This window comes from Salmo trutta, chromosome 14, assembly GCF_901001165.1.
Source record: "Salmo trutta chromosome 14, fSalTru1.1, whole genome shotgun sequence".
Lineage (NCBI taxonomy): Eukaryota > Metazoa > Chordata > Actinopteri > Salmoniformes > Salmonidae > Salmo > Salmo trutta.
In genome coordinates, this window is record NC_042970.1 from 66197493 (window position 1) to 66225132 (window position 27640).

The window sequence follows — 27640 nt, forward strand, 5'->3', positions numbered from 1 at the left end:
CGACACCGCTCCGTGAGCTGTATCCACGGTATCTACGGCTACTACTGCGGCTGGCTACAATGGACATGGCGAGAGATAGTCTGGCGATGCGTCCTGGGAGGTTAAAGTGCGTTCTTCCGAGTTGGAGGCGACAGGTAAAATAACCCCTTATACAGCTTCTTATATAGTTGCATTAAGAATGCTTGACTGCGTCACCACTATTCCTTGGAATGAAGGTATATCTAATTGTTTTGTTCAGTTGGTGGGTACAGGGCAATAACTATGTAAACAAGAGACATCAAGTCACTAACGACATCTAGGGAAATGAATGGTTCAGTAAAGGTTGTGGTTAATGAAGGGCAGTGTGTTTGACAGGTATAGACTGGCAAGTCAGATAGCTTGAGAACATTACTGGATGTGTTTTGTAAAGCTGACATTCCATGGTTTCAGACATCCATTTTCAATTACATTTTGGTTTGTTTATTGAAATGTACAATGTTTTTAATATATCAGGATTTGTAGGCTAAATATTGTATGTGTTATGTTATTATTTTACCAAACTAAAATGTTGCACCAAGTCACTCCTTCACTTACATTTGATGATTTTCTGTCATTCTATCCATTTGAAAAGATGGTCAGTAACAGTCATCTTTTTGAAATGTAAATAACCATTATGAACTGTTCATTAACTCAACACATTCAATGTTGTTACTTTGTCTACTCAGTATACTTGCTCTCAGATGAGTTGGTTTGGATAGTGTGTTCAATCATTGTCAAAGATGTGTAGCAGGTATTCTTACTATTTTGACAAATTAGAATGTTGCCCTAAATCACTTATGATTTTCTCATTCTTTCTGAATTCAAAAGATGTACTGTACAGTAACTATAACCTTTTTTGAAATATGAATAAACCTCAGAATTCCTCACATTGTAATGGCTTTCGTCGTAATGCGAAGGGGACCAAAACGCAGCGTGGCAAGTGTTCATATTTATTAATATAACGAAACACTTAAACAAAGAAACAAAACGAAAGCAAACAGTTCCGCCAGGTAACAGATAACTAAACGGAAAACAACTACCCACAAACACATGTGGGAAAAGGCTGCCTAAGTATGATTCCCAATCAGAGACAACGATAGACAGCTGCCTCTGATTGGAAACCATACTTGGCCAAAACAAAGAAATATAATGACAGAATGCCCACCCCATATCACACCCTGACCTAACCAAACAGAGAAAAACGTCTCTCCCAGGTCAGGGCGTGACACACATTCCATTTTGCCTACTCAGTACTTGCCTTCAAATGTTGGTTTGGATAGTGGGATTTATTCAAAGGACAAGTGTATGCAAAACAACCTGAATAAATGTATCAGTTTCATTCCAAAACGGTCTATATCCATTTTCAGAAATGTTGGTAAATTAGCTTTTATTGTTTAAAGACTATGAAAGAGATTGGTGTGTTTTTTTTCACTATCCCATGAGGTTATTCAGTGACAGACATGTATTTGTTAATACTGTTAGGTTTCACACAGTCAAATGTAACAAATAAATAATTTTTTTATAAAGAAATGTACAAAATGATACAGCAATATTTAGAATTTTTAAATTAGATTTTTTTGCAACCCCACCATGTAAAGACAGTGATGTAATCAATGGTCAATGTTTACTTTTTTAATTGGGGGTATGACAGTCTATTACAAATCAGTATTAAAGTACTTTTGACAGCATTTCAGTCTGAAGGAAGTATGGTTTGAAATGACTAAAATGCATCAGAAAGGTATTGGGAAGTTTAAAAGATCATCAGGCAATACTTTGTCATCATCTTCTGTGTAGAAAAAACATCATTGATGATGTTCTTCCCCCCCCCCCCCCCCCCCCCCCCCCCCCCCCCCCAGTCTGATTTAGTGCCTGGTCTTGTCCACTCCGCTGCCATGACATTTCCTACAGGTTTCCTCCTGGTTCTATTCAAAGTCAAGTTCTCAGAACGTTCAGAGAAAGTTAAGAAATAATGTTCTTCTGTGAGAATTTAAGTACTTCAGCATAACTTTTTCTGCAGGTTTCCTCATGGTTCTATTTAAAGTCATGTTCTCAGAACATTAAGAAACTTTCCATAAAATCCATAAGAAAACATGAACGTTCTAAGAATGTTATTTAAAAACATACATTCTGTTCTTAGCATCAACAAAAATTCTCTATCCTCTCTCTTGTTAAGTGTGTTCACCTCGCCCACACCTGATCTTAATGAGTTCTTGTTTCAATTTTGAAATAGGGTCCATATGAATAAACAATAATGAACAGCTTTATATGAGTAAAAAACACACATGGCATGCTAGCTCCATCTTGGTGGCGCAGTGGACTAATTCAATGAATAGAGCAGAAGATCATAGGTTAAAATCTCAGATGCCATGCCACAATAAAAAAGTGTTTGATTGATTAATGCCTAAGTAAATGAATTTCTATCTGTGCTTGGAGTTCACAACAACTAAACACGCACTGTAATTTAAAGTCTTATTGAAACAAACATGTTCTCAGAACGTTATTTAATTACCTTCAAATAACCTATAGTTTCCGTTCTCAGAACATTAATATAAACTCCCAGAAAAACATTCAGGGAACCATAGTAAAACATTCTCAGAACCTCCCTGCAACTTAAAAATGTATGTTCCCAGAATAGGAGAATATTTCACTTTTGTTTAAACAATAAGTTTAAACGTTCAGGAAATGTATGGCTTCGTTCCCAGAACCAATGGGAAACCAAAAACGCACGTTCCCACAACTTCCAAGGAAACAAAATGTGCTATCTGGGATATCACAGTCAAATATACAGGATAAGAACATTCAATTCCAGCTAAAAACATATTTATAGCATTTTTTATCAACAACAAAAAATATTATTCTAAAATCTAGGAATAAAACAATCTGAGAACAGTGATATTTTACAAACACATGAAGCGTTTTGGAAATAAACTTTTCAAATACATCTCAGTGATCAAATTGAATTATTTCTGCTGATGTAGAGATGGACCTTTACTTTCCAACATACTGAGGCTGGATTACAGTCAACCCTGTATGTTTGCACAATCTCTTTGTTTAATAAAAACTGCCCAAGCTCACGCACTAATTCTTAAAACCATCAACCTGTTAGAGGAGTTTGTAGTTGGATTTTTACAGCAGTGAAAACCATTCTAGGATTTTATTTGAATTCAGGGAAAATGAGCTGCTCTGTAAGCACTGCAGGGCAGGTTAGACTTAATTGAGCCCTGCCTCTTCCATGTAATGATGATGAATGAGTTCTACCTTGTCAGAGCATGAACAGACATATCCCCAGGGCCTTTTCACATTAACAAAAATCATTAGTGATGAATAGCACACAGATACAGTGCCTTCAGAAAGTATTCACACCCCTTCACTTATTCCACATTTTGTTGTGTAACAGCCTGAATTCAAAATTGAATTAAACAAATATACATCTCACCCATATACACACACACAATACCCCATAATGACAAAGTGAAAACTTAGAAATATTTGCACATTAATTGAACATGAAATACAGACAAATCTCATTTACATAAGTATTCACACCCCTGAGTCAATACATGTTAGAAGCAACTTTGGCAGTGATTACAGCTGTGAGTCTTTCTGGCTAAGAAAGAGCTTTACACACCTGGATTGTACAATATTTGCACATTCTTTTTAAAATTCTTCAAGCTCTGTCAAGTTGGTTGTTGATCATTGCTAGACAGCCATTTAAGCCAATTTAAGTCAAAACTGTAACTGGGCCACTCAGGAATATTCTATGTGGTCTTGGTAAACAACTCCAGTGTATACTTGACCTTGTGTTTTAGTTTATTATCCTGCTGAAAGGTGAAATTGTCTCCCAGTGTCTGTTGGAAAGCAGACTGAAGCAGCTTTTACACTAGGATTTTGCCTGTGCTTAGCTCTATTCCATGTATTGTTATCCTAAAAAAACTCCCTATTCCCTACTGATGACAAGCATACCCATAACATGATGCAGCCACCACCATGCTTGAAAATATGAAGAGTGGTACCTTTAGTACCATGTTGCAAACAGGATGTGTGTTTTGGAATATTTTTATTCTGTTCAAACTTCCTTATTTTCACTCTGTCATTTAGGTTAGTATTGTGGTGTAACTACACAACCACTAAACTCTAACTGATTTAAAGTCACAATTGGCCTCAAGGTGAAATCCCTGCACGCTTTCCTTCCTCTCCAGCAACTGAGTTAGGAAGGACGCCTGTATCTTTGTAGTGACTGGATGTATTGATACACCATCCAAAGTGTAATTCATAACTTCACACTGTAAAAGTTGTCAAAAATGTAAATAGTAAAGTAAAGTACAGATACCCAAAAAAACTGCTTAAGTAGTACTTTAAAGTATTTTTACACCACTGATTATAATAAAGCAGGTATGGAGGGGAGTGGTATACCTCCTACACTGGAAGTTATACGAGTAAAAAAGAGGGACACAGAGCAGACTGGGCCAGCACAATTTAGAGGGCTGGAGGTGGAAGGACCCTAACAAAATGGTTGTATTTCTAATCTAGGACATCAACAATCTTACATGCTTTAATTTCCCTTAAATTATCAGTTTCTACTATACACTCTCTTCCATACCCACATCTCACACCCTAATTACCCTACACACACCTCCAGTCTTCCTAGGAAACAGCCCCCCTATCCATTCTCGTCATCCTTGGAGTGCCAGAAACTGACAGACTGGCTTCCAGTTTATCTATATAAATTAGTTGATACCTTACATTCTTGTGAAGTGCACAATGTAAAGAGACATCAGGTCCATGTTAAACCATTATCTCTTGTTTCCTATTTCCATAACAGCATATCACTTTGGCTGTGGTATCCTGACAACAATTCCGTGTTAAAAAAATTATAATATTGACAAGCTTCATTGACAACATTCTAAACAGATATCATATCTGTATGAATTGAATGACATTTTTTTGCCAATTTTAAGGAATATAATAAACAGAAGATAGTTCCTCAACTATTTAGAAAATCTATAAGTAAACAACTTTAATGTTGGTCTCTGTCAATGATTCTCTTTAGTCCAGATAAGAGTGGAGGATGTACGTCATCACACACTGTCCACTTAACCTTTTCTCATTGGTTGTTTAGGTTTCGCATTAACGATATCACTGTTATCACTGTTATAATCATTTTACAACAACACTCTAAAAAGAAAAGGTTCCTGGAGTATCCTTTAGGGGTTCCTCAAATTGAAACTGTGGGGGAACCCCTATAAGTTCTTCAAAAAACCCTTTAAAAGGTTGATTTTAGTGGCAAAGTAAAATGAACAAATCAAATATCAGGTAAACTTCCAGCAGAGCCTCAAGTCCAATGGGTATATTATTTGGCGTGTTGATGTTCTCCGTATCCATAGTCAGAATAATTTTGCAGTGCATGGTGATTGAACAGGTATCCTATTATATTCAGAGGTGTAGGGAGGGTGAAGTCTGAATCCAAAATTGTTTAACTACACAGATGTTTAACAAAACATGCACAACAGTACTCATACCTTGGTTTTTGTTGTAAATGTGAATGAAAAAGCTGTTTTGATAATGGTTTTCATTCACATACCATGTCCATAATGTAGAGGCCTATAGGATATTAATTGAAGAGGTAAGGGAGGAGGATGATAAATGTGATCTGCGTTACATACCAATAGACATACCTTTGTGTTACGCGGAGAAGAACAGGGGAACCCACGAGCAGACTCAGACGAGGAGACAGGGATGAAGTAACCAAGGTATTTATTGGAACACAGGCGGAAGATGGAGTGCAGGTCAGGGGAAGATCGGGCGGGTTGCTGGAGACCAGGTGCAGAGGCTGAGGCTGGAGCGAGAGTGGTTGAGACAGGGTAAGCAGGTCCGGGGGGAATCCAAGGGAGTAGTAGAGTGGGGAATCCAGGACAGAGTAGCAGGATGACGAGACGTGGGACAGGAGACAGGGACCAGAGTCAGAGCGGGCAGAACTGTAGCAGAGAGGAAAACAGCATCAGGCAGGGAAACATACACAGCAGGGTAACAGGATCTGAATAGTAACAAATAGCTAGACGCGTAGACTAACTGAGCAGAGATTACGATCTGGCATCGTGGAAGTGGCAGGGCTGAGTATTTGTAGAGGTCTTGATTATGGAACAGGTTGCAGCTGGTGGGGATCTGCTCTGACTCCAGCACACCTGTCTCCGCCCACTCAATCACACACACACAGAAAGAGAGAGAGAGAGAGAGAGAGGGAGGGGGAGAGGGAGATGGAGAGGGAGAGGGAGAGGGAGAGGGAGAGGGAGTACTGGGGGAGTGGTGGCAGGTCAAGGAGACACAGGATGACCAGTAGAGGGCGTTGCAGGAGCAGATGTGACACCTTTGTATGCCTCCTCTATATCTGCAGACACAGACACACAAGTGAGCAGTTCAGTCATCTGCACCCAATACACCTAGCCTTCAACATTTTCTTATAGCCTATATATTCTTACCTCTTTGTTGATTTGATAGCCATTAAATTGTACATTTTCTGTTTCAGAAAGATTTGCACAAATATGAAAAGATAGATGCTATCATCAAACAATATCAATTTAGATCATACAAGGGACAAACCTTACCTTAAATTGAGGAGATCTATACTTGTTTCAGTTAAGTGCCTGCTCCTGCTGTCGTTGGGCAGTTAGGTTCTTGCAAGAACCCGCACCAACTAAGGAGGTTCCTCGATGAACACCTCCTCCTATGGGGTTCTTGGAAGAACCTTTTGGGGGCAATTTTCAGTGTCAAGAACCCTAAGGTTCTTCAAATAACTTTGAGGATCTTAGAAGAACCCTTGTTGAACCCCTAATTTTTAGTGTAGGTCTATATTAAGAACAACAGTAATGATATGGTGCCTTTGTGTTTCAAAAGTGTTTCTAAGTCATGGAAAACGTGCTACTTATTCCATTGAATTTTTAATGATCGATCCATGGTTTTCCTTGCATGTCAATGCAAGTGGAAGTTAGAGTTGGTAGACCTTGACCTTGGATACAGGTGTTATGACAGGGTTGTAGACTTTTGTAAAAACAAACACTATTGAATGTCTAACTGAGTTTAAAACTTCTCTAGGGTAGGGGGCAGTATTTTGACATCCGGATGAAAGGCGTGCCCAAATTAAACTGCCTGCTACTCAGGCTCAGAAGGTAGGATATGCATATTATTAGTGGATTTGGATAGAAAATAAAATCTGTTTGAATGATGTCTGTGAGTATAACAGAACTCATATGGCAGGCAAAAGCCTGAGAACAATCCAACCAGGAAGTGGGAAATCTGAGGTTTGTAGTTTTTTCAAGTCATTGCCTATACAGTATACAGTGACTTAAAGTTCATTTTGCACTTCCTAAGGCTTCCACTAGATGTCAACAGTCTTTAGAACGTTGTTTCATGCTTCTACTGTGAATTTGAAGCGAACAAGAGGGCCTGGAGTCAGATGAGTGAGGAAATGACATGAGCTCAGAGGCGCGCGCTCACATGAGTGTGAGCTGTGTTCCCTTTCTTTTCTGAAGACATTGGAATTTTCCGGTTGGAATATTACTGAAGATTTATGTTAAAAACATCCTAAAGATTGATGCTATACATCGTTTGACATATTTCTACGAACGTAAATATAACTTTTTTTGACTTTTTCGTCGTGACATTTGCGCACGCTTCCTGCATTTGGAGTAGTGGACTGAACGCGCGAACAAAAGGAGGTATTTGGACATAAATATGAACTTTATCGATCAAAACAAACATTTATTTTGGACCTGGGATTCCTGGTAGTGCATTCTGATGAAGATCATCAAAGGTAAGTGAATATTTCTAATATTATTTCTGAGTTTTGTTGACTCCACAAAATGGTGGGTTTGGTTTCGTGTCTGAACGCTGTACTCAGATTATTGCAAAATTTGCTTTCGCCGTAAAGCTTTTTTGAAATCTGATACAGCGGTTGCATTAAGGAGAAGTGTATCTATAATTCTTTAAATAACTGTTGAATATTTTATCAACGTTTATGATGAGTATTTCTGTAAATTGATGTGCTCATTCACCGGAAGTTTTGGGAGGCAAAACATTTCTGAACATTACACGCCAATGTAAAATGGGGTTTTTGGATATAAATATGAACTTTATCGAGCAAAACATACATGTATTGTGTAACATGAAGTCCTATGAGTGCCATCTGATGAAGATCATCAAAGGTTAGTGATTCATTTTAGCTGTATTTCTGGTTTTTGTGATGCTTCTCCTTGCTTGGAAAATGGCTGTGTGGTTTTTCTTGTTAGGCGCTGTCCTAACATAATCTAATGTTATGCTTTCGCCGTAAAGCCTTTTTAAAATCGGACAACATGGTTGGATTAACGAGAAGTGTATCTTTAAAATGGGATATAATAGTTGTATGTTTGAGAAATTTGAATTATGAGACTTTTGTTGTTTTGAATTTGGCGCCCTGCTATTTCACTGGCTGTTGGCAGTGTGACCCGCAGGTGGGACGCTAGCGTCCCACATACCCTAGTGAGGTTAACTTTATTGTCTCACATTTCCAGGTGAACGATTAGAATATTGATGCGCCCCATTCTGGCACCAAGTCTCCATTATGCATGGTGTTTCCATCGTCTTTTTAAAAAAAATCAAGAGATCTATCTTGGACATTATCAGATATTGCTCTTTGACCATAATAGTTACATAGACCTTTGTGTATAAAAGACCTGACATAGAGAACTGCCAATATCATTCACAATTGCTGACTTAATTTTGAACAGACTGTTACGTACGATTGCCTCTCTTTTACAGAAACAAGATTCTCTGGTCTGATGAAACCAAGATTGAACTCTTTGGCCTGAATACCAAGAGGCATGTCTGGAGGAAACCAGGCATCGCTCATCACCTGGCCAATACCATCCCTGCGGTGAATCATGGTGGTGGCAGCATGGTGGTGTTTTTCAGCGCCAGCGACTGGGAGAATAGTCAGGATCGAGGGAAAGATAAACGGCGCAAAGTACAGAGAGATTCTTAATGAAAACCTGCTTCAGAGCACTCAGGGCCTCAAACTGGGGGCAAAGGTTTACCTTCCAACAGGACAAAGACCCTAAGCACACGGTCAAGAGAACGCAGGAGTGGCTTTGGGACAAATCTCTGAATGTCCTTAAGTGGCCCAGCCAGAGCCTGGATTTGAACCCGATCGAACATCTCTGGAGAGACCTGAAAATAGCTGTGCATCGACGCTCACCATCCAACCTGACAGAGCTTGAGAGGATCTGCAGACAAGAATGTGAGAAACTCCCCAAATATATGTGTGCCAAGCTTGTAGCGTCATACCCAAGGGTCTGAATATTTATTGTAGGAGCCAAATAGGTAATATTGTATATGTTTCCAATTCATGATACATTTCTGTTGAATGTGTGTTTGCCATTAATCCCCTGTCAAGTGTGTGCACCCCCTCTACAGGCCAATGGAGAATACAGTTAAAATGCATACATGCTCCAATACTTGGAGTGACTGGAACGGCATACCGTTCCGTCCATGTTTACCATGCTGTTTGTTTCTTTAGTTTAATGATCAGAATTCGTTTTGGTAGAATTCTATACATGTTTGTATCCAGAAGAACGACAAATAAATGTATTATTATTTTTGAACTTGAATCAAACTCTGGACATTGGATTTGTATGCGTCAAGACTAACATTTCACCACTCGCCATTGTGGCTAAAGGATTAGAATGGAAATTGTATTTTGACAATTATAGACATTTAGCCACTACACTTAGTCAAAATACACCGCTGGAAAATACTTCCTCGGAATTGAAAAACAGGATTGTTTGGAAAGACGCAAAACCAAGGAACAAAGCACCCGCGCAGTCTCAAGACTACAGTACAGCGTAGAAAATACGCACTTGGGTATGTAAAGTAGCCTTACAAGCGCACAAACTTTTGGATGATTAGAGGGTACATTTGAGTGTATGGCTACACTTATAATGCATTCAAAGTATGGAAAGTTTACTATTGGAGTGACTTATTCAGACAAAGGATTGAATGCATAGAATCCGATTTCCAATCTCCACTTGGAAAGAATCAGTGGCTAACTGCAAGCATTGCAAAGCAATCATTAGCCTGCTATTCAGTGGTGTGGCTGTGTGGTCCCAAGTCTAAGATGAAGGCTCTCTTTTCGAACATATCAAGACTGTTTCAAGGACAGCTTTTTTTCTCATCTACGTAACATTGCAAAAATCTGTAACGTTCTGTCCAAAAATGATGCAGAAGACTTAATCCATGTTTTTGTCACTTCTAGGTTAGACTACTGCAATGCAGTACGCTACATGGATAAAGCACCAAATAAACTTCAGTTAGTGCTAAAACACGGCTGCTAGAATATTGACTAGAACCAAAACATGTGATCATATTACTCCGGTGCTAGCCTCCCTACACTGGCTTCTTTTTAAGGCAAGGGCTGGTTTCAATGTTTTACTGCTAACCTACAAAGCATTACATGGGCTTGCTCCTAACTATCTTTCTGATTTGGTCCTGCCGTACATACCTACACGTACGCTACAGTCACAAGACGCAGGACTCCTTACTGTCCTTAAAATTTCTAACCAAACAGCTGAAGACAGGATTTTCTCCTATAGAGAAAGTCTCCTATTTGGTATTCCCACCTCCTCCCGCTTACTCTTCTTTTTCATTGGTTGCCTGATGCGACCAATCATAATCCTTTCTGCTCTGAGAACATGTTTGAGTCAGTGAAACTCTCATGAGGGTTACGCTCATATAATGTAGGGTACAGTATGTGTGTTGGCCTCATCCACTCTGCAAAGGTGTTTTTTCCCAGCTTTTTAGAGGACAACATTGGACCCTCAATTATGATATCAGTGTCCTGAAATGCATTGACATCTATATTTTAATAACAGCCAAATGTATCATGTAGCGTCAGTGTCGTAGGCCTACAGAACATTAACTTTAAACCTGTCATAGAGTACAGAGAACATACATGGCTTGTGGTCCTGGGAGTATACAATGGAGCAAAAATAGCTTTATAAATTATTTTTTACCAGATGTTGCTTAACAATTATGAGACTTTGCTTTTTGTCGTTATCGACGCAACAAAATAAACTATGGGGTAAAAATAGAGAGAAAAAGTGAAATTTTCAACTGTAATGGCAATGTTGTCATATTTTCCCTGTTGTCACTTATGTAACTGTAATAATCTGTTTACACTTTACTCAAATTAAATCATTTTCACTTTTAATTGCACTGGCCAAAGATGTTTAAATGAGAGATGTCACCTGGTGGCAAAAAATGGAACAACAGGAAAAACACACTAGAAATAATATTCAATTGTTCACATGATAGAGCCATATAAGAGTTATAAGGTAACATGAGTAAATTAGATTAGTTATCATTCAGCTGATGAAATCCTGTCAAAAGGGAAATATTACAGTATGCGACCATGACATTATTTATATATATATAGATGGGGTTTGAACACCCGTCATCAGGGGTATGTGTGGTCCAGGGGTATGTTTGGTCCGTTACCGCTTCACCAGATTCCGGAACTATCTGGCCTTCTCAGTTAGTTCATATCCTGGATCTTCTCATCAACTGAGGTGGACACCACCTTCCCATCCACCATCTCCTCCACGATCACCCTCACCCGCTTCTGCATGTGTGGATTATACTCTGTGGAAAGAGCCACCAAACAGGAATTCATTCATTCATTTAGTAATTGTGTGTATTATGGGGAACACATGATTCTTTCATTGATTCATTCATTTGATTAATTATTCTCTGCTTACTCACCTTCCACCACTTCCTGGACTTGTTGTACTTCATGGACCTTCTCGACCACGATCACTTTCCTGACCTCTTGTCTGGTCTCCACATGCCTACTGGTAGACACACAGGGGAAGAACACTTACGGTTAGCTAAACTCACCAACACACATCTTGATCTACTAGTTTGCAATCAGTGGTGTAACTTAAGTTGTTTTTTGGGGTATCTGTACTTTACAATTTACATTTGACTACTTTCACTTCTTACTTGCTTAAGAAAATATTGTACTTTTCCTTGACACCCAAAAGTGCTCGTTACATTTTTCATACTTAGCAGGACAGGAAAATAGTACAATTCACTGACTTATCAACCAAACATTCCTGGTCATCCCTACTGCCTCTGATCTGGCGGACTCACTAAACCGACATGCTTTGTTTGTAAATTATATCAGAGTGTTTGAGTGTGCTTCCGTAAATTAAAAAATAATAATAATGGTGCCATCTGGATTGTTTAATACAAGGATTTTGAAATTATTTCTACTTTAACCATTGATACTTAAATATAGTTTAAATCAAATACTTTTAGACTTTTACTCAATTAGAATTTTACTGGGTCACTTTTACTTTTATTTGAGTCATTTTCTGTTAAGGTATTTTTAATCAAGTATGACAGTTGGGTACTTTTTCCACCGCTGTTTGCAATGAGGTGCCAATAAACAGCTGTCATCCCCCATCGCTCCTTTCCTGCCCCTCCATTATCTCCTCTCACCTGAGTCCCTCTCCATCCAGTAGCCTCCTGTACTCAGCGATCTCCATCTCCAGCCTCATCTTGATGTCCAGGAGGATCTGGTACTCGGAGGCCTGCTGCTGGATGCTGACGTTGAGCTGCTGCAGCTCCTCCTCCATGCTGTTGATACAAACCTGCAGCTGGCTCAGCTGGGAGCCGTGGCGGCCCTTTATATCAGTGACGCTCTGCTCCAGGTACCCCTTCTAGGAATGTGTTTATGTTTGTAAGGGATGAAGATGAAGGAAGGAATGAAGGAGAGGGTAGTAGAAATGTATAAAGAGGGATATGAAGAAGGGTAGAGATAGTTTGATTGGTGTGCATAAAGGTGTTAGAACACCTTGACATTAGACCACTGGAGGTCTGAAAACATCTAACAAACTTTGATTTTGGAGTGTACTGTTCCTTTAAGACCTAAAGGAATTCCATATTTTAGGATCAGAGATAGGGTAAAGAGAAATGCTGTATGTGTAGGGATGCTGATTCACTAAGATGGTTTGACATCATACCTGAGTGAGCAGGCCATGCAGTTCAATCTCCAGGCTCTGGAAGGTCCTCTTCAGGTCGGTCACCTGAGACTGAGAGGTCTTCACCTCTGTGGTGCTGGTGGTGATCTGGTTCTGAAGCACCTCCACCTGACACACACACACACACACACACACACACACCGTATTAGTCAAAAGTATAGTACCACTTCACAAAATACATGTCAATTGTGCCTCTCACAAAACACACTTAGGGACCCATGCCCACATCTTTCAAGTCCCCCTGTCCTATTCTCAGAGGTTGTCTCACCTTGCTCTCAAACCACTTGGCAGCATCTCTCTGGTTCTTCGCTACCATGCCCTCATACTGGGTCCTCATCTCCTCCAGCACCTTGCTCATGTCCACTGAGGAAGCACAGTCCATCTCCACATTCACAGCACCACAATGCTGCGTCCGCATCAAATGCATCTCCTAACAACATGAAAAGGGGGACAAATTGTGCTATAATACCTGGGATTTGAAGTTTACTTATACACAGGGAAGGGCAAAAGCACCTGAAAACAATCAGTTACTGTATATTTGAGTACTAATAACAGTGAAGTTGCCCTAGATTTGTTGTGGGTGAGTTTTGCCCCCTTGTGGCCAAACATGGAAATGTTTCAAACTCACTGAGAATTGATAAATAAATTGATTGTGCAAAAACTACAGGGGAAGCCATTGTGTCCAAATGAAAAACCACACGTGGCTGTCCTGGCACATTGGCACTTCAGCCAACAGCACAAGCGTTAAGACAGTGTGTGAGGAGAAATGACCTCCTCGTGGTTCTTCCTGAGGTAGACCAGCTCCTCCTTCAGCCCCTCAATCTGTATCTCCAGTTCTGCTCTGGTGAGTGTAAAGCTGTCCAGGAATCCTCTCAGACGAGCCACATCCCCTTCTATCTTCATACGCATGTTAGCCTCCGTCTCTAACCTACAGGGGTTGAGGAAAGGAGAGAGCTTGATTAGTTCCTCCTCACAACAAACCAAGATACAACTTGCCCAACCATAAACTGATTCATAGCCCCTGCCTACCCCCATGAGCATTTCTGTAGATCTGGGAGGATTCGATCTACTCAATCTCAAACCTATAGGCCAATAGTTACAAACAGAATCAGTACACTCACAGAGGCTGTGTACAGTACAAACAGGGGGTGCACCTACTTCATCTTGAAGTCATCAGCTGCAAGTCTGGCATTATCCACCTGCAGGATCATCCGAGAGTTCTCCACAGACCTGGCTTCGATCTAGGAACAGGAGGACAGCCACAGTCAATGGAATGTAATAACAGAGTCAACTATGTATAGGATATCATGTGTTTAGATCAGCAGATCTGGTTCACGTCTAATGTTCATCCATTTACAACAGAACACAGTTTTTTGACAATCAACAAGTTAAACATTGAGAGACAATGGGAATTACACCTCAAATCTATCACTTATCTACAATGCCTTCGGAAAGTATTCAGACCACTTGACTTTTTCCACATTTTGTTATGTTACAGCCTTATTCTAAAATGGGTTAAAAAAATAAAATCCTCAGCAATCTACACACAATACCCTATAATGACAAAGCGAAAACAGGTTTTTAGAAGAAAAAAAATAATACCTAATTTACATAAGTATTCAGACCCTTTGCTATGAGACTCGACATTGAGCTCAGGTGCACCCTGTTTCATTGATCATCTTTGAGATGTTTCTCCAACTTTATTAGAGCCCACCTGTGGTAAATTCAATTGATTGGACATGATTTGGAAAGGAATACACCTGTCTATATTAAGTCCCACTGTTGACAGTGCATGTCAGAGCAAAAACCAAGCCATGAGGTTGAAGGAATTGTCCGTAGAGTGCTGAGACAGGATTGTGTCGAGGCAAAAATCTGGGGAAGGGTACCAAAACATTTCTGCAGCATTGAAGGTCCCCAAGAACACAGTGGCCTCCATAATTCCTAAATGGAAGAAGTCTGGAACCACCAAGATTCTTCCTAGAGCCAAACTGAGCAATCTGGGGAGAAGGGCCTTGGTCAGGGAGGTGATGGTCACTCTGACAGAGCTTCAGAGTTCCTCTGTGGAGATGGGAGAACCTTCCAGAAGGACAACCATCTCTGCAGCACTCCACCAATCAGGCCTTTATGGAAGAGTGGCCAGACGGAAGCCACTCCTTAGTAAAAGCCACATGACAGCCAGCTTGGAGTTTGCCAAAAGGCACCTAAAGACTCTAAGACCATGAGAAACAAGATTCTCTGGTCTGATGAAACCAAGATTGAACTCTTTGGCCTGAATACCACGCGTCAAGTCTGGAGAAAACCGGACACCGTCCCTACGGTGAAGCATGGTGGTGTCAGCATCATGCTGTGGTATGTTTTTCAGCGGCAGGGACTGGGAGACTAGCCAGGATTGAGGCAAAGATGAACGGAGCAAAGTACAGAGAGATCCTTGACAATAACCGTCTCCAGAGCGCTCAGGACCTCAGACTGGGCGAAGGTTTACCTTCCAACTGGACAACAACCCTAAGCACACAGCCAAGACAATGTAGGAGTGGCTTCAGGACAAGTCTCTGAATGTCCTTAAGTGGCCCAGCCAGAGCCCGGACTTGACCCTGATCGAACATCTCTGGAGAGACCTGAAAATAGCTGTGCAGCAACGCTCCCCATCCAATCTGACAGAGCTTGAGAGGATCTGCAGAGAAGAATGGGAGAAACTCCCCAAATACAGGTGTGCCAAGCTTGTAGCGTCATACCCAAGAAGACTCAAGGCTGTAATCGATGCCAAAGGTGCTTTAACAAAGTACTTAGTAATGGGTCTGAATAGTTATGTAAATGTGATATTTCCATATTTGCTAAAGTTTCTAAAAACCTGTTTTTGCTTTGTTATGGGGTATTGTGTGTATATTGATGCGGGGGACAAGGCTGTAACGTAACAAAATGTGAAAATAGTCAAGGGGTCTGAATACTTTCCAAATGCACTGTAATTCATTCTAGTGACTCTCTTCTTTCACAAACCTGTTGGCATCCTCTCAATCCTACCCCTACCTCCCTTCCCACTGGGCACAGACGTCAATTCAACGTCTATTCCATGTTGGTTCTATATAGTTACATTGAAATGACATGGAAACAATGTTGATTCAACCAGTGTGAGCCCAGTGGGTTGCTACATTAAGACTACATTACCCAGAAGTACCTTGTTGCGGATGTCTGTAATGGTGGCATAGAACCCACTGAGGTCCTTCTTGTGAGTCGGTGATCTCATCTCGTAGAACTCTTTGATCTGCAACTCCAACTTGCTATTGGCTGCCTCTACAGAGCGCACCTGTGAACACAGGGAGTGGAGGGAATCAGTTCAGTTCATGGGTCTATCCGAAATGGCACCCTATTCCCTATATAGAACACTACATTTGACCAGAGCCCTATGGGCCCTGTTGTGCACTACATAGGAAATAGGGTGCCATTTGGGGCGCATCCCATCACGTTATGTGAATCTGCGCACTCCCATTAGATAATCCCCAACATAATGGAATTGAAAATAAAATGTTCAAATCCTGCTATGTTATTGTCCTCATCAGTGGTGTAAAGCACTTAAATAAAAATTCTTTAAAGTACTACTTAAGGAGGTTTTTGGGGTCTATTTACTTTACTTTACTAGTCATATTTTTGACAACTGTTACTTTTACTCCACTACATTCCTAAAGAAAATAGTGTACTTTTTACTCCATAGATTTTCCCTGACACCCAAAAGTACTCATTACACTTGAATGCTTAGCAGGAAAGGAAGATGGTCCAATTTACACTCTTATCAAGAGAACATCCCTGGTCATCCCTAGTACCTATGATCTGGCGGACTCACTAAACCAACATCCTTTGTTTGTAAATGATGTCTGAGTGCCCCTGGCTTTCTGTACAAAAAAATTTAAATAACTAATTGTGCCGTCTGGGTTGCTTAATATAAGGAATGTGAAATGATTTACTTTTACTTTTGATACTGAAGTATATTTTAATAATTACATGTTTTGATACTAAAACCAAAGACTTTTGGACTTTTACTGAAGTAGTATTTCACTGCGTGACGTTCACTTTTAGTTGAGTCATTTTCTATTAAGGTATCCTTATGACAATTTGGTATTTTTTCCACCACTGGTTATGCATTGTGGAACTTGCGTTTATAATTGTAATACAGGTGTGTCTTTTAATAATTATGAGACTTTCCTTGGAGCTTTACAGGCAAACGATAGGTTGCTGCTTCTTCTCAATAGCAATTTTACAATTAGAAACATTAATGATGGAATAAATCGTTTTTTTTAAGTTTCAAGTTAAGTAAAAGTTGTTTTATATACATATATTTTTTTTATGGAGTCAATTTACTGTAGCCTACTGTATTATCACATTTAATTGAACATTGTGGATAGTATTGATGAAAGTGGTTATTTAGAAAAAATGCTTTATATCAAAGATTAAAGATACTTTCTCATAGCAGTTTTCTATATCATCGTTCTATATCACCTTGTCGTTCGTGCCTTGACTTTCGATCTCCACGCACATAATCTGGGCTGTGCGTAATATCGCGGAGCGCACCTAATCTCCAGACACATCCCCATCACTCTGCCTTACCTGTTCCAGGTAGGTGGCCAAACGATCGTTCAGATTCTGCATGGTATGCTTCTCGTTGGCGCCAATAGTGATCCGGCCTGGCCCGTCCATAGAGAAAGAAGACTGAGAGATACGGGTGACGTATCCCCCGGCACCTCCATATACACTCGGCGCGCGACTGCTCCCAACAGAGGACACGCTCATGCGGGACCTACCGCCTCCCAAACCGCTGGAAAACTGCATCCCACCGGACAAACTGAGGCCACTCCAACCGACACCACTACGTGAGCTGTATCTACGGCTACTACTGCGACTGGCTACAATGGACATGGCGAGAGATAGTCTGGCGATGCGTCCTGGGAGGTTAAAGTGCGTTCTTCAGAGTTGGAGGCGACAGGTAAAATAACCCCTTATACAGCTTCTTATATAGTTGCATTAAGAATGCTTGACTGCGTCACCACTATTCCTTGGAATTAAGGTATATCTAATTGTTTTGTTTAGTGGGTGGGTACAGGGCCTGCAACAACTATGTAAACAAGAGACATCATTAAAGTCACTAAAGACTTCTAGGGAAATGAATGGTTCAGTAAAGGTTGTGGTTAATGAAGGGCAGTGTGTTTGACAGGTGTAGACTGGCAAGTCAGATAGCTTGAGAACATTACTGGATGTGTTTTGTAAAGCTGACATTCCATGGTTTCAGATATCCATTTTCAATTACATTTCAGGTTTGTTTACTGAAATTGGCAATATTTTAATATATCCTTGTCAAGGATTTGTAGGCTAAATATTGTATGTGTTATGTTATTATTTTACCAAACTAAAATGTTGCACCAAGTCACTCCTTCACTTACATTTGATGATTGTGTCATTCTATCCATTTGAAAAGATGGTCAGTAACAGTCATCTTTTTGAAATGTAAATAACCATTATGAACTGTTCATTAACTCAACACATTCAATGTTGTTACTTTGTCTACTCAGTATACTTGCTCTCAGATTAGTTGGTTTGGATAGTGTGTTCATTCACTGTCAAAGATGTGTAGTGGGTATTCTTACTATTTTGACTATAAGTCACTGATGATTTTCTCATTCTTTCTTTCTGACTTCAAAGATGTACTGTACTCTAACTATAACCTTATTTGAAATATGAATTAACCTCATAATTCCTCACATTCCATTTTGCCTACTCAGTACTTGCTCTCAGATGTTGGTTTGGATAGTGGGATTTATTCAAGGGACAAGTGTATGCAAAACAGCCACATAACAGCCTGAGTAAGTTTCCTTCCAAAACGCTCTATATCCATTTTCAGAAATGTTGGTAAATTTGCTTTTATTGTTTAAAGAAATGATGAAAGAGATTGGTGTTTTTCTCTATCTAATGAGGTTGTTCAATGACAGATATGTATTTGTTACTACTGTTAGTTTTCACACAATCAAATGTAACGAAAAAAAATAATGACAAAGAAATGTACAAATTATACAATATTTAAAAATGTTTTACAAAAAAAGTATTCAGTATAGTCAGTATCTGCATGTAGAATGTTTACATTTTACTCATAGCAGATGGTCTAATCCAGAGCGATTTACAGAAAGTGCATTCATTTCAAACTAGCTAGGTGAGACAACCACATCCAATCTAGCACATAATGTTCTGAGAACCACGTTTCTTAGAGCTTGGTGAGAGTGTGGTTGTCCTGTGGCTATTTTGCATGCAACCTTCTCATAAAGCAGAGCTTCACAAACTTGTTAGGCCCATGACCTCATTTTGATATAAAAGAAAATTTTGCGACCCCACCATGTAAAAAAAGTGATGTAATCATCAGTCAGTGTTTACTTTTTTAATTCTGGGTATGACAGTCTATTACAAATAAGTCTGACAATACTTTTGACAGTATTTCAATCTGAAGGAAGTATGGTTTGAAGTGACTGAAACGCATCAGAAAGGTATTGGAAAGTTTAGAAGATCATCAGGCAATAATTTTTCATGATCTTCTGTGTAGAAAAGAACATCATCATTGATGATTTTCTTTCCCCCCCAGTCTGATTTAGTGCCCGGGCTTGTCCACTTGTCCACTCTGTTTTAATTGGGCTTGTGGGCATTGTAGAGGGAAACATAAAACATGTATGTGTTCCTGAGAGTCTTGTCTTTCAGTGATGGGGTCATAATATTTTGGAGCTTAAACCATTCAGAAGAGTCACATTTTTAAGAAGAAAACAGAAACCGCTCTGTTTATTAACACCGCATCTAGCTGCTACTGTACAAGAGTTTATTGACGTAACCCCGGTTCTATGAACCAAGCACAATCTTTTTTATTTATTTCAGAGTTTCTCTCTCCATTTTTTAATCAGGCTACCCGTAGTTTGGGAATACTGCCATAACATTTCCTACAGGTTTCCTTGTGGTTCTATTTAAAGTTATGTTCTCAGATTGTTCAGAGAACGTTAAGAAAAAAACGTTCTTCTGTGGGACTTTCAGTACTTCAGCGTAACGTTTTCTGCAGGTTTCCTCATGGTTCTATTTAAAGTCATGTTCTCAGAAGATTAAGAAAACCTTCCATAAAATCCACAAGAAAACATTCTTAGAGCGTTACTTATGTTATTTAAAAACATACATTCTTTGCATCAACAAAACTCGCTCATCCTCTATCTTGTTAAGTGTGTTAAGGTGTGTTGGCCCGCCCACTAATTGGCCACACCTGATCTTAATGAGTGCTTGCTTCCTTCGAAATAGGATCCTTTTGAATAAACTAAAATGAACAGCTATATATATGAGTAAAAACCATCCTCGTGGTGCAGTGGACTAATTCCATGGATACATCAGAAGATCGTAGGTTTGAATCTCACAGATGCCATACCACAATAAAAAATACATGTGTTTGTATCAGGACTCAGGATAAGACCCAGATGCAGACAGTTCAAATTACAAATGTTTATTTACAAAGCAGGGGGCAGGCAAACGGCAGGTCAAGGGCAGGCAGAGGTCGGTAATCCAGGGCAGAGTCAGTAAGGTACAGAACGACAGGCAGACTCAGGGTCAAGGCAGGCAGAATGGTCAAAGCAGGAAGAACTAGAAAATGTTGGTAGGCTTGACGAGACAACAGTAGAACAGCAGAGAGGCTAATAATCTTAGAGATGGGGAAAGGGCCGATAAAATGGGGTGAAAGTTTGCGGGCCTCCACCCAGAGTGGCAGATCCCGAGTGGACAATCATATCCTCTGCCCGAGAAAATAACGGGGAGCCGGGGTCCGGTGGCGGTCCGCCTGTCATCGATACCTGGAGGTGGTCTTGAGAAGAGCAGACCGGGCTCTCTTCCAGGTATGGTGACAGAGGAGGACAAACATCTGGGCCGAGGATATGCTGACCTCTTCCCTCTTGCTCAGGGAAGAGCAGGGGGCGTATAACCCATTGAACACTCAAAAGGCAAAAGACTAGTGGCTGAGCAGGGGAGGGTGTTGCGGGCGTATTCCACCCACACGAGTTGCTGGCTCAAGGTGGTGGGGTTGGCGGAGACGAGGCAACGAAGAGTCGTCTCCAGGTCCTGATTGGCTCGCTCCAACTGCCCGTTAGACTGGGGGTGAAACCCGGAAGATGGCAGACTTAGGAGACTCTCGGGGGAACTCGGGTAACCTCGGATTCTCTCTGGAACTTAGACCCCGGGGACTTCCGGGATTGGGATCCTTGGGCGAGCGAGTGGGACCGGAATCAGACCTCCTCTCCCTCCTACATTCCCGTAGACGGCCATCGATCCTGATGGTCAAGGCGATGAGCAAATCGAGATCCGTAGGCAGCTCCCGGGCTGGGAGCTTGTCTAACTTTCTCCGATAATCCATGAAGGAACGTGTCGAACAGGGATTCTGCATTCCAGGCACTCTCAGCAGCGAACATTTGGAAATCTGCGGGAGTCTTGACGAAGCTGGAGTAACTTCCGGGCAGCCTCTCTCCCAGACAACGGAGAATCGAAAACCTTTTCACCTCAGCCACGAACTCTTCCAGACTTTATGAGGTACACTTTCTTCGAGCGGTCTGAGTAAAAGGACGAGGGCTGCAGCTCGAAGATGAGGGAACACTGGGCGAGAAACGCCCAACAGGTTCCTGACTCTCCAGCGAAGCGTTCCGGAGGAGGTAAGCGGGGTTCTCGGGAAGCCGGGGTGGCCTGGAGAGACGTGCTGCTGATAGCAGGGTTACTGAAGGCTGGGAGGTTACTGTCGTGGCTGGCTGCCTAACAGACAATCGGCTGAATTGCTCCAGCAATGTATTCAAGACATGGTCATGGCGTTCCGCCATGTTTATTTACAAAACAGGGGGCAGGCAAATGACAGGTCAAGGGCAGGCAGAGGTTGGCAGTCCAGGGCAGAGTCAGTAAGGTACAGAATCAGGGCAGGCAGAGGTCAGTAATCCAGGGCAGTGTCAGAAAGGTACAGAACGGCAGGCAGGGTCAGGGCAGGCAAAATGGTCAAAACCGGAAGAACTATAAAACAGGGACTAGAGAGAACAGGAGTACGGGAAAAATATGCTGGTAGGCTTGACGAGACAAGACAAACTGGCAACAGACAAACAGAAAACACAGGTATAAATGCACAGGGGATAATGGGAGGGGCTTGGAGACAAGCACATGACAGGGGAAACAAGTAAATAAATGTCTATCTTTGCTTGGAGTTGGGAACAACTAAACTAGCACTGTAATTTAAAGTCTTATTGAAACAGACATGTTCTCAGAACATTATTTAATTACCTTCAAATAACCTATAGTTTCCGTTCTCATAACATTAATATAACCTCCCAGAAAAACATTCAGGGAACCATAGTAAAACGTTCTCAGAACCTCCCTGCAACTTAAAAATGTATGTTCCCAGAATAGGAGAATAGTTCCCTTTCGTTTAAAAAAACGGTCAGTTTTAACGGTCAGGAAATGTATGGCTTTGTTCCCAGAACCAATGGGAAACCAAAAGCGTACATTCCCACAACTTCCAAGGAAACAAATGTGCTATCTGGGATATCACTGTCAAATATACAGGATATGAACATTCCATTCAAGCTAAACAATGGTTCTATAACATTTTGCAAAAAAAGAAATATATACATTTTTATAATCTCAAATCTAGGAATGAACAATCTGAGAACATTCATATTTTACAAACACACGAAGGTACCCATAAGTGATCATTTCTGATGAAAAAAAAACACTGAAAAATTTGTGGATATAGCGTTTTGGAAATAAACTTTTCAAATACATCTCCATGATCAAATCAAATTATGTCTACTGATGGCCAGCTGGACCTTTACTTTCCTACATACTGAGGCTGGTTTTCAGTCAAACCTGTACAGTATGTTTACACACTGTCTTAGTTTAATCAAATTTGCCCAAGCTCACGCACTAATTCTTAAAACCATCAACCTGTTAGAGGAGTCTGTAGTTGGATTTGTACAGTTGTGAAAACCATTCAGATTTTATTTGAATTCAGGGAAAATGAGCTGCTCTAAGTCCTGCCTCACCCATCTCCTTGGTTTATAGAAGCAGGTACCCACGTGCCATCTCCTCATTGGTTATACCCACGTGGGTGACTGATATAAAGTCAAGAGAAGAAAAAGCCTGGAAGGAGGAGAGATGACTAGAAACGATTCGGTTGACCGTTTTATGTGTGGATTAATTGGCGGAGTAGAGGATCTGGTGCATTTCAGGTAAAATAACAACTCAATGTTTATATCCCAGGACAAATTAGCTAGCAACAGCAAGCTAGCTAAATAGGACAAATTTGCTAGCAAGTGCAAGCTAGCTAGCTAAATTGCCATAAATGTTTAAAGCTTTTCGACCTGTCCCCAAATTAATATAATTGGTTCAGAGTTTGATATTTTAACCTGCGTGTCATGATCGCATTTGGTGTGGGGGGACAAAATACATTTATGCACGATCGCGCACGATGGCGCACACGCGCAGCCAGCCGGTTTGGGTTCTGTGTTAGGTTATTGTCCTGCTGAAAGGTGAATTTGTCTCCCAGTGTTGGAAAGCAGACTGAACAAGCTTTTACTCTAGGATTTTACCTGTGCTTTGCTCTATTCAGTTTAATTTTATCCTAAAAAAAATCCCTAGTCCTTGCCGATGACAAGCATACCCATAACATGATGCAGCCACCACCATGCTTTAAGATATGAAGAGTGGTAATCAGTGATGTTGGATTTGCCCCAAACATAATGTTTTGTTTTCAGGACAAAGTTAATTTCTTTAAAACATTTTTCCAGTTCTATTTTAATGCCTTATTGCAAACAGGATGCATGTTTTGGAAGACTTATTATGTACAGGGTTCCTTCTTTTCACTCTCTCATTTAGGATAATGTTGTGGAGTAACTAATGTTGATGATCCATCCTCACTTTTCTGCTATTGCTACAATTAAACTCTAACTGTTTAAGTCACCATTGGCCTCATGGTTAAATCCCTGCGCGGATTCCTTCCTCTCCGGCAACTGAGTTAAAGGATGCCTGTATCTTTGTAGTGTCTGGGTGTATTGATACACCATCCAAAGTGTAATTAATAGCTTCACCATGCTCAAAGGGATACTCAATGTCTGCTTTCAATTTTTTTTTACCCATCTACCAATAGGTGCCCTTCCATGCGAAGCATTGGAAACCTCCCTAGTCTCTGTGGTTGAATCCGTTTTTGAAATTCACTGCTTGACAGAGGGACCTTACAGATAATTGTATGTGTCTGGTACAGAGATGAGGTAGTCATTCAAAAATGATATTGAACCCTATCATTGTACACAGGGTGAGTCCATGAAACTTGTTGAGCAATTTTTTACTACTGGACTTATTTAGGCTTGCCATAACAAAGGAGTTGAATACCTATTGACTCAAGACATTAACTTTTCACTTTTAATGAAATAATAAAAACATAATTCCAGTTTCACATTATGGGGTATTTTGTGTAGGCCAGTGACAACATTTTTATTGTACCAATTTTAAATTCAGGATGTGACAAAATATGTAAAAAGTCAAGGGGTGTGAATACTTTAAGGCCCGGTAAGCAGACATTTTAAATGTTTTACCTCTCAAAAGGTCAAATCATTCATACCCGGTGAACCCACAAGACGACGTGATGAATGATCCTCATGCCTCGCTATGTAAACTCATCCCCATCAAGACTTCACTGTTGCTATCCTCAAACCACCACCTATTGAAACCCCAAAGCCCCCTCATTCAGCCAATACACCAGTACATGAAAAAAAACACTTAACTTGATGTATTCTCTGGTGACCCTAAAGGTTAAAAGGGCGTGTTTGACTTGATTATTCTTTGGCACCGTGTCAGGAGGAATATCCAAATATCCAAAGAATGTCTGGGAAACCAAGACACCATTGTGTGCCTAATCACTTGGCAGGCCTTCTGCTAGTTCTACTGTTTTCTTTGGTTCTATTATCACAGGTAGAGAGATTTATGTTCTGCCTCGATTAGCGTAAGACGGTAACAAAAGCGAAGGGGTGGGTCCTCCGTCTTTGGCCTACGTTCAATTCCTTCCAAATGTCAGCTGGAATGCCTGTGTGTCTGTGATATTATGATAAAGAAAGTTGAGGGGATTGGTATACCTCCTACACTGGAAGTTACACCAGTAAAAAAGAGGGACACAGCGCAGACTGGGCCAGCACAATTTAGAGGGCTGGAGGTGGAAGGATCCTAACAAAATCGGTTTATTTCTAATCTAGGACATCAATCTTGTGCTTTTTTGATTTAATTATCCTTTTCATTTCCCTTTAATGATCAGTTTCTCCATAACACTCTTCCACACCCACATCTCAAAACTGAATGAACAACATCTCAAACATACCTTAATTACCCCAGTTACCACACACACACACACCTCCAGTCTTCATAAGAAAGAGCCTCCTATACATTATCATCATCCTTGGAGTGCCAGAAACTGACAGACTGGATTCCAGTTTTTCTATATAAATTAGTTGATACTTTACATTCTTGTGAAGTGCACAATGTAGAGACATCAGGTCCATGTGTAACGCTTGTCGTCTGTAGAAGAAGGGGACCAAAGCGCAGCGTGGTGAGTGTTCATATTAATGATTTAATAATAAGAAACACTTCAAACAAACAAGAAAATGGCCAACAGTTCTGTCAGGTCACAAAATGTACAAAACAGAAAATAACTACCCACAATCCCCAAAAGAAAACAGGCTGCCTAAGTATGACTCCCAATCAGCGACAACGATGTACAGCTGTCCCTGATTGAGAGCCATACCAGGCCAAAGCAAAGAAATACAAAGAATAGAAAAAAGGACATAGAATGCCCACCCAAATCACACCCTGACTAAACCTAAATAGAGACATAAAAAAGGCTCTCTCAGGTCAGGGCGTGACACCATGTTAAACCATTATCTCTTGTTTCCTATTTCCATAACAGCATATCACTTTGGCTGTGGTATCCTGACAACAATTCCAGTGTTTAAAAAAATATATATATTAACAAGCTTCATTGACAACATTCTAAATGGATAGCATATCTGTATGAATTGAATTAAAATATTTGTAATGCTTTTAAAGACTATCTTATACACAGAAGATATTTCCTTGACTATTTAGAAAATCTATAGGTAAACAACTCTAATGTTGGTTCCAGTCAATGATGCTCTCTTTAGGCCAGATAAGAGTGTTGGATGTACGTCATCACACACTGTCCACTTAAAACCCTTCCTCATCCGTTGTTTAGGTTACGCCATAATAATACCGCTGTCATAATAATTTTACAACTAGGTCTATATTAAGAACAACAGTAATGATATGGTGACTTTGTGTTTCAAATGTGTTTCTAAGTGATGCACCACTTGCCATTTTTTTCATGGCATTTTTAATGACTGATTCATGGTTTTCCTTGCATGTCAATGCAAGTGGAAGTTAGAGTTGGTGGACCTTGGCCTTGGATACAGGTGTTATGACAGGGTTGTAGACTTCTGTAACAACAACCACTATTGAATGTCTGAGTTATACTTTATTGTCTCTCATTTCCAGGTGAACGATTAGAATATTGATGCGCCCCATTCTGGCACCAAGCATCCATTACGCATGGAGTTTCCATCGTCTTTTTCAATCAATCAAGGGATCCATCTTGGACATTGTTATCAGATATTGCTCTTTTACCATATTTGCTACATAGACCTTTGTGTATAAAAGACCTGACATAGAGAGCTGGCAATATCATTCGCACTTGCTGACTTCGTTTAGTTCAGACTGTTACGTACGATCACCTCTCTTTTAAGGTAATTGCCACTGTCATTTTCACACCAAAAATTGCTTTTTGCATTCCCTACTTTTAATAATCTAAAGCTATATTGTAAGAAAACTCTTATTCTGCGTCCAGGCATGGCAATGAGTGGATTGTTGGTGTGCGTCCTCATGGCAGCGCTAGTGGGGGTTGGTTTGACATCACCTGTATCCAAGTCAGATGGCAACACCAAACAGGGTGGGATACTGCCACAGCTACTGGCCAGGAGGGAGGCAGTGAGGAATGCTGCAGAGAACGTGGTTAGGATGGCGCAAGACACTCAAACGAGCATGGCACGGGTGGAGAGGATGTCGCACCTGTCGGAGGACCAGCGCGAGTTCATGTCCAAGCAAATCATGCAGGCCATCTCAGGTACGTGGTGGTGTCGAGTCAGGTGTGTGAGAGAGAGATACCAACATCCACCATGGCAAATGTGAAGTGTATCGTTGTTTGCTTGAGCACTTTAAATGCACATTGAACTTTTTTGTTTGGTTCACGTAGGTTTGTATTGTTCGCAGAGATGATGAACGAGTGTCCGGACCGGGACTACCAAGGATGGGTTGACTTTGGACGGCGGAGTGCAGAGTAGAGATGTACCACAGGCCAAATGAGGAACGTCTGCCTGCACTGGCATTACTCAGAAATCCATCCCTATTTGAAGTAGATTGTATATTTTCATTGGATTATGTCATGAGTTTTGCTTTTAATCCAAGTGTCA

The 27640-nt window shown here is 40.6% G+C and overlaps 2 protein-coding genes across 4 annotated transcripts; one reads left to right on the forward strand and one right to left on the reverse strand.

Moving 5' to 3' along the window:
* The first annotated feature begins 108 nt into the window (after positions 1-108).
* Positions 109-27566, forward strand: LOC115208690 (cholecystokinin). Of its 3 annotated transcripts, none has more exons than XM_029776952.1 (3): positions 109-134; positions 27019-27294; positions 27441-27566. In XM_029776952.1, exons 2-3 carry the CDS (start codon positions 27021-27023, stop codon positions 27509-27511), a joined length of 345 nt encoding a protein of 114 aa, XP_029632812.1. In that variant the 5' UTR covers positions 109-134; positions 27019-27020; the 3' UTR covers positions 27512-27566. The 3 variants fall into 3 exon arrangements, with proteins under 3 accessions (XP_029632812.1, XP_029632813.1, XP_029632811.1); XM_029776953.1 differs by lacking the exon at positions 109-134 and adding an exon at positions 18013-18060; XM_029776951.1 differs by lacking the exon at positions 109-134 and adding an exon at positions 26267-26917.
* Positions 10889-18059, reverse strand: LOC115208688 (keratin, type I cytoskeletal 19-like). The gene is made up of 9 exons (XM_029776948.1): positions 17685-18059; positions 16261-16389; positions 14247-14329; positions 13860-14016; positions 13357-13518; positions 13071-13196; positions 12547-12767; positions 11806-11894; positions 10889-11685 (listed from the first exon to the last, which is right to left on the reverse strand). The coding sequence occupies exons 1-9, from the start codon at positions 17991-17993 to the stop codon at positions 11579-11581; spliced, it is 1383 nt and encodes a 460-aa protein (XP_029632808.1). The 5' UTR covers positions 17994-18059; the 3' UTR covers positions 10889-11578.
* Positions 27567-27640: the final 74 nt, after the last annotated feature.

What these genes read in the sequence shown, in the direction of transcription:
- LOC115208688 (XM_029776948.1), bottom strand. Translation starts at nt 17,993, where the DNA reads ATGTCCATTGTAGCCAGTCGCAGTAGTAGCCGTAGATACAGCTCACGT. An exon ending in GCTGATGACTTCAAGATGAA is followed by an intron (nt 14,017 to 14,246) that starts GTAGGTGCACCC and finishes CAACCCCTGTAG; the next exon opens with GTTAGAGACGGAGGCTAACA. An exon ending in CTGGATGGAGAGGGACTCAG is followed by an intron (nt 11,895 to 12,546) that starts GTGAGAGGAGAT and finishes TGTGTCTACCAG; the next exon opens with TAGGCATGTGGAGACCAGAC.
- LOC115208690 (XM_029776952.1), top strand. Translation starts at nt 27,021, where the DNA reads ATGGCAATGAGTGGATTGTTGGTGTGCGTCCTCATGGCAGCGCTAGTG. An exon ending in AATCATGCAGGCCATCTCAG is followed by an intron (nt 27,295 to 27,440) that starts GTACGTGGTGGT and finishes TATTGTTCGCAG; the next exon opens with AGATGATGAACGAGTGTCCG.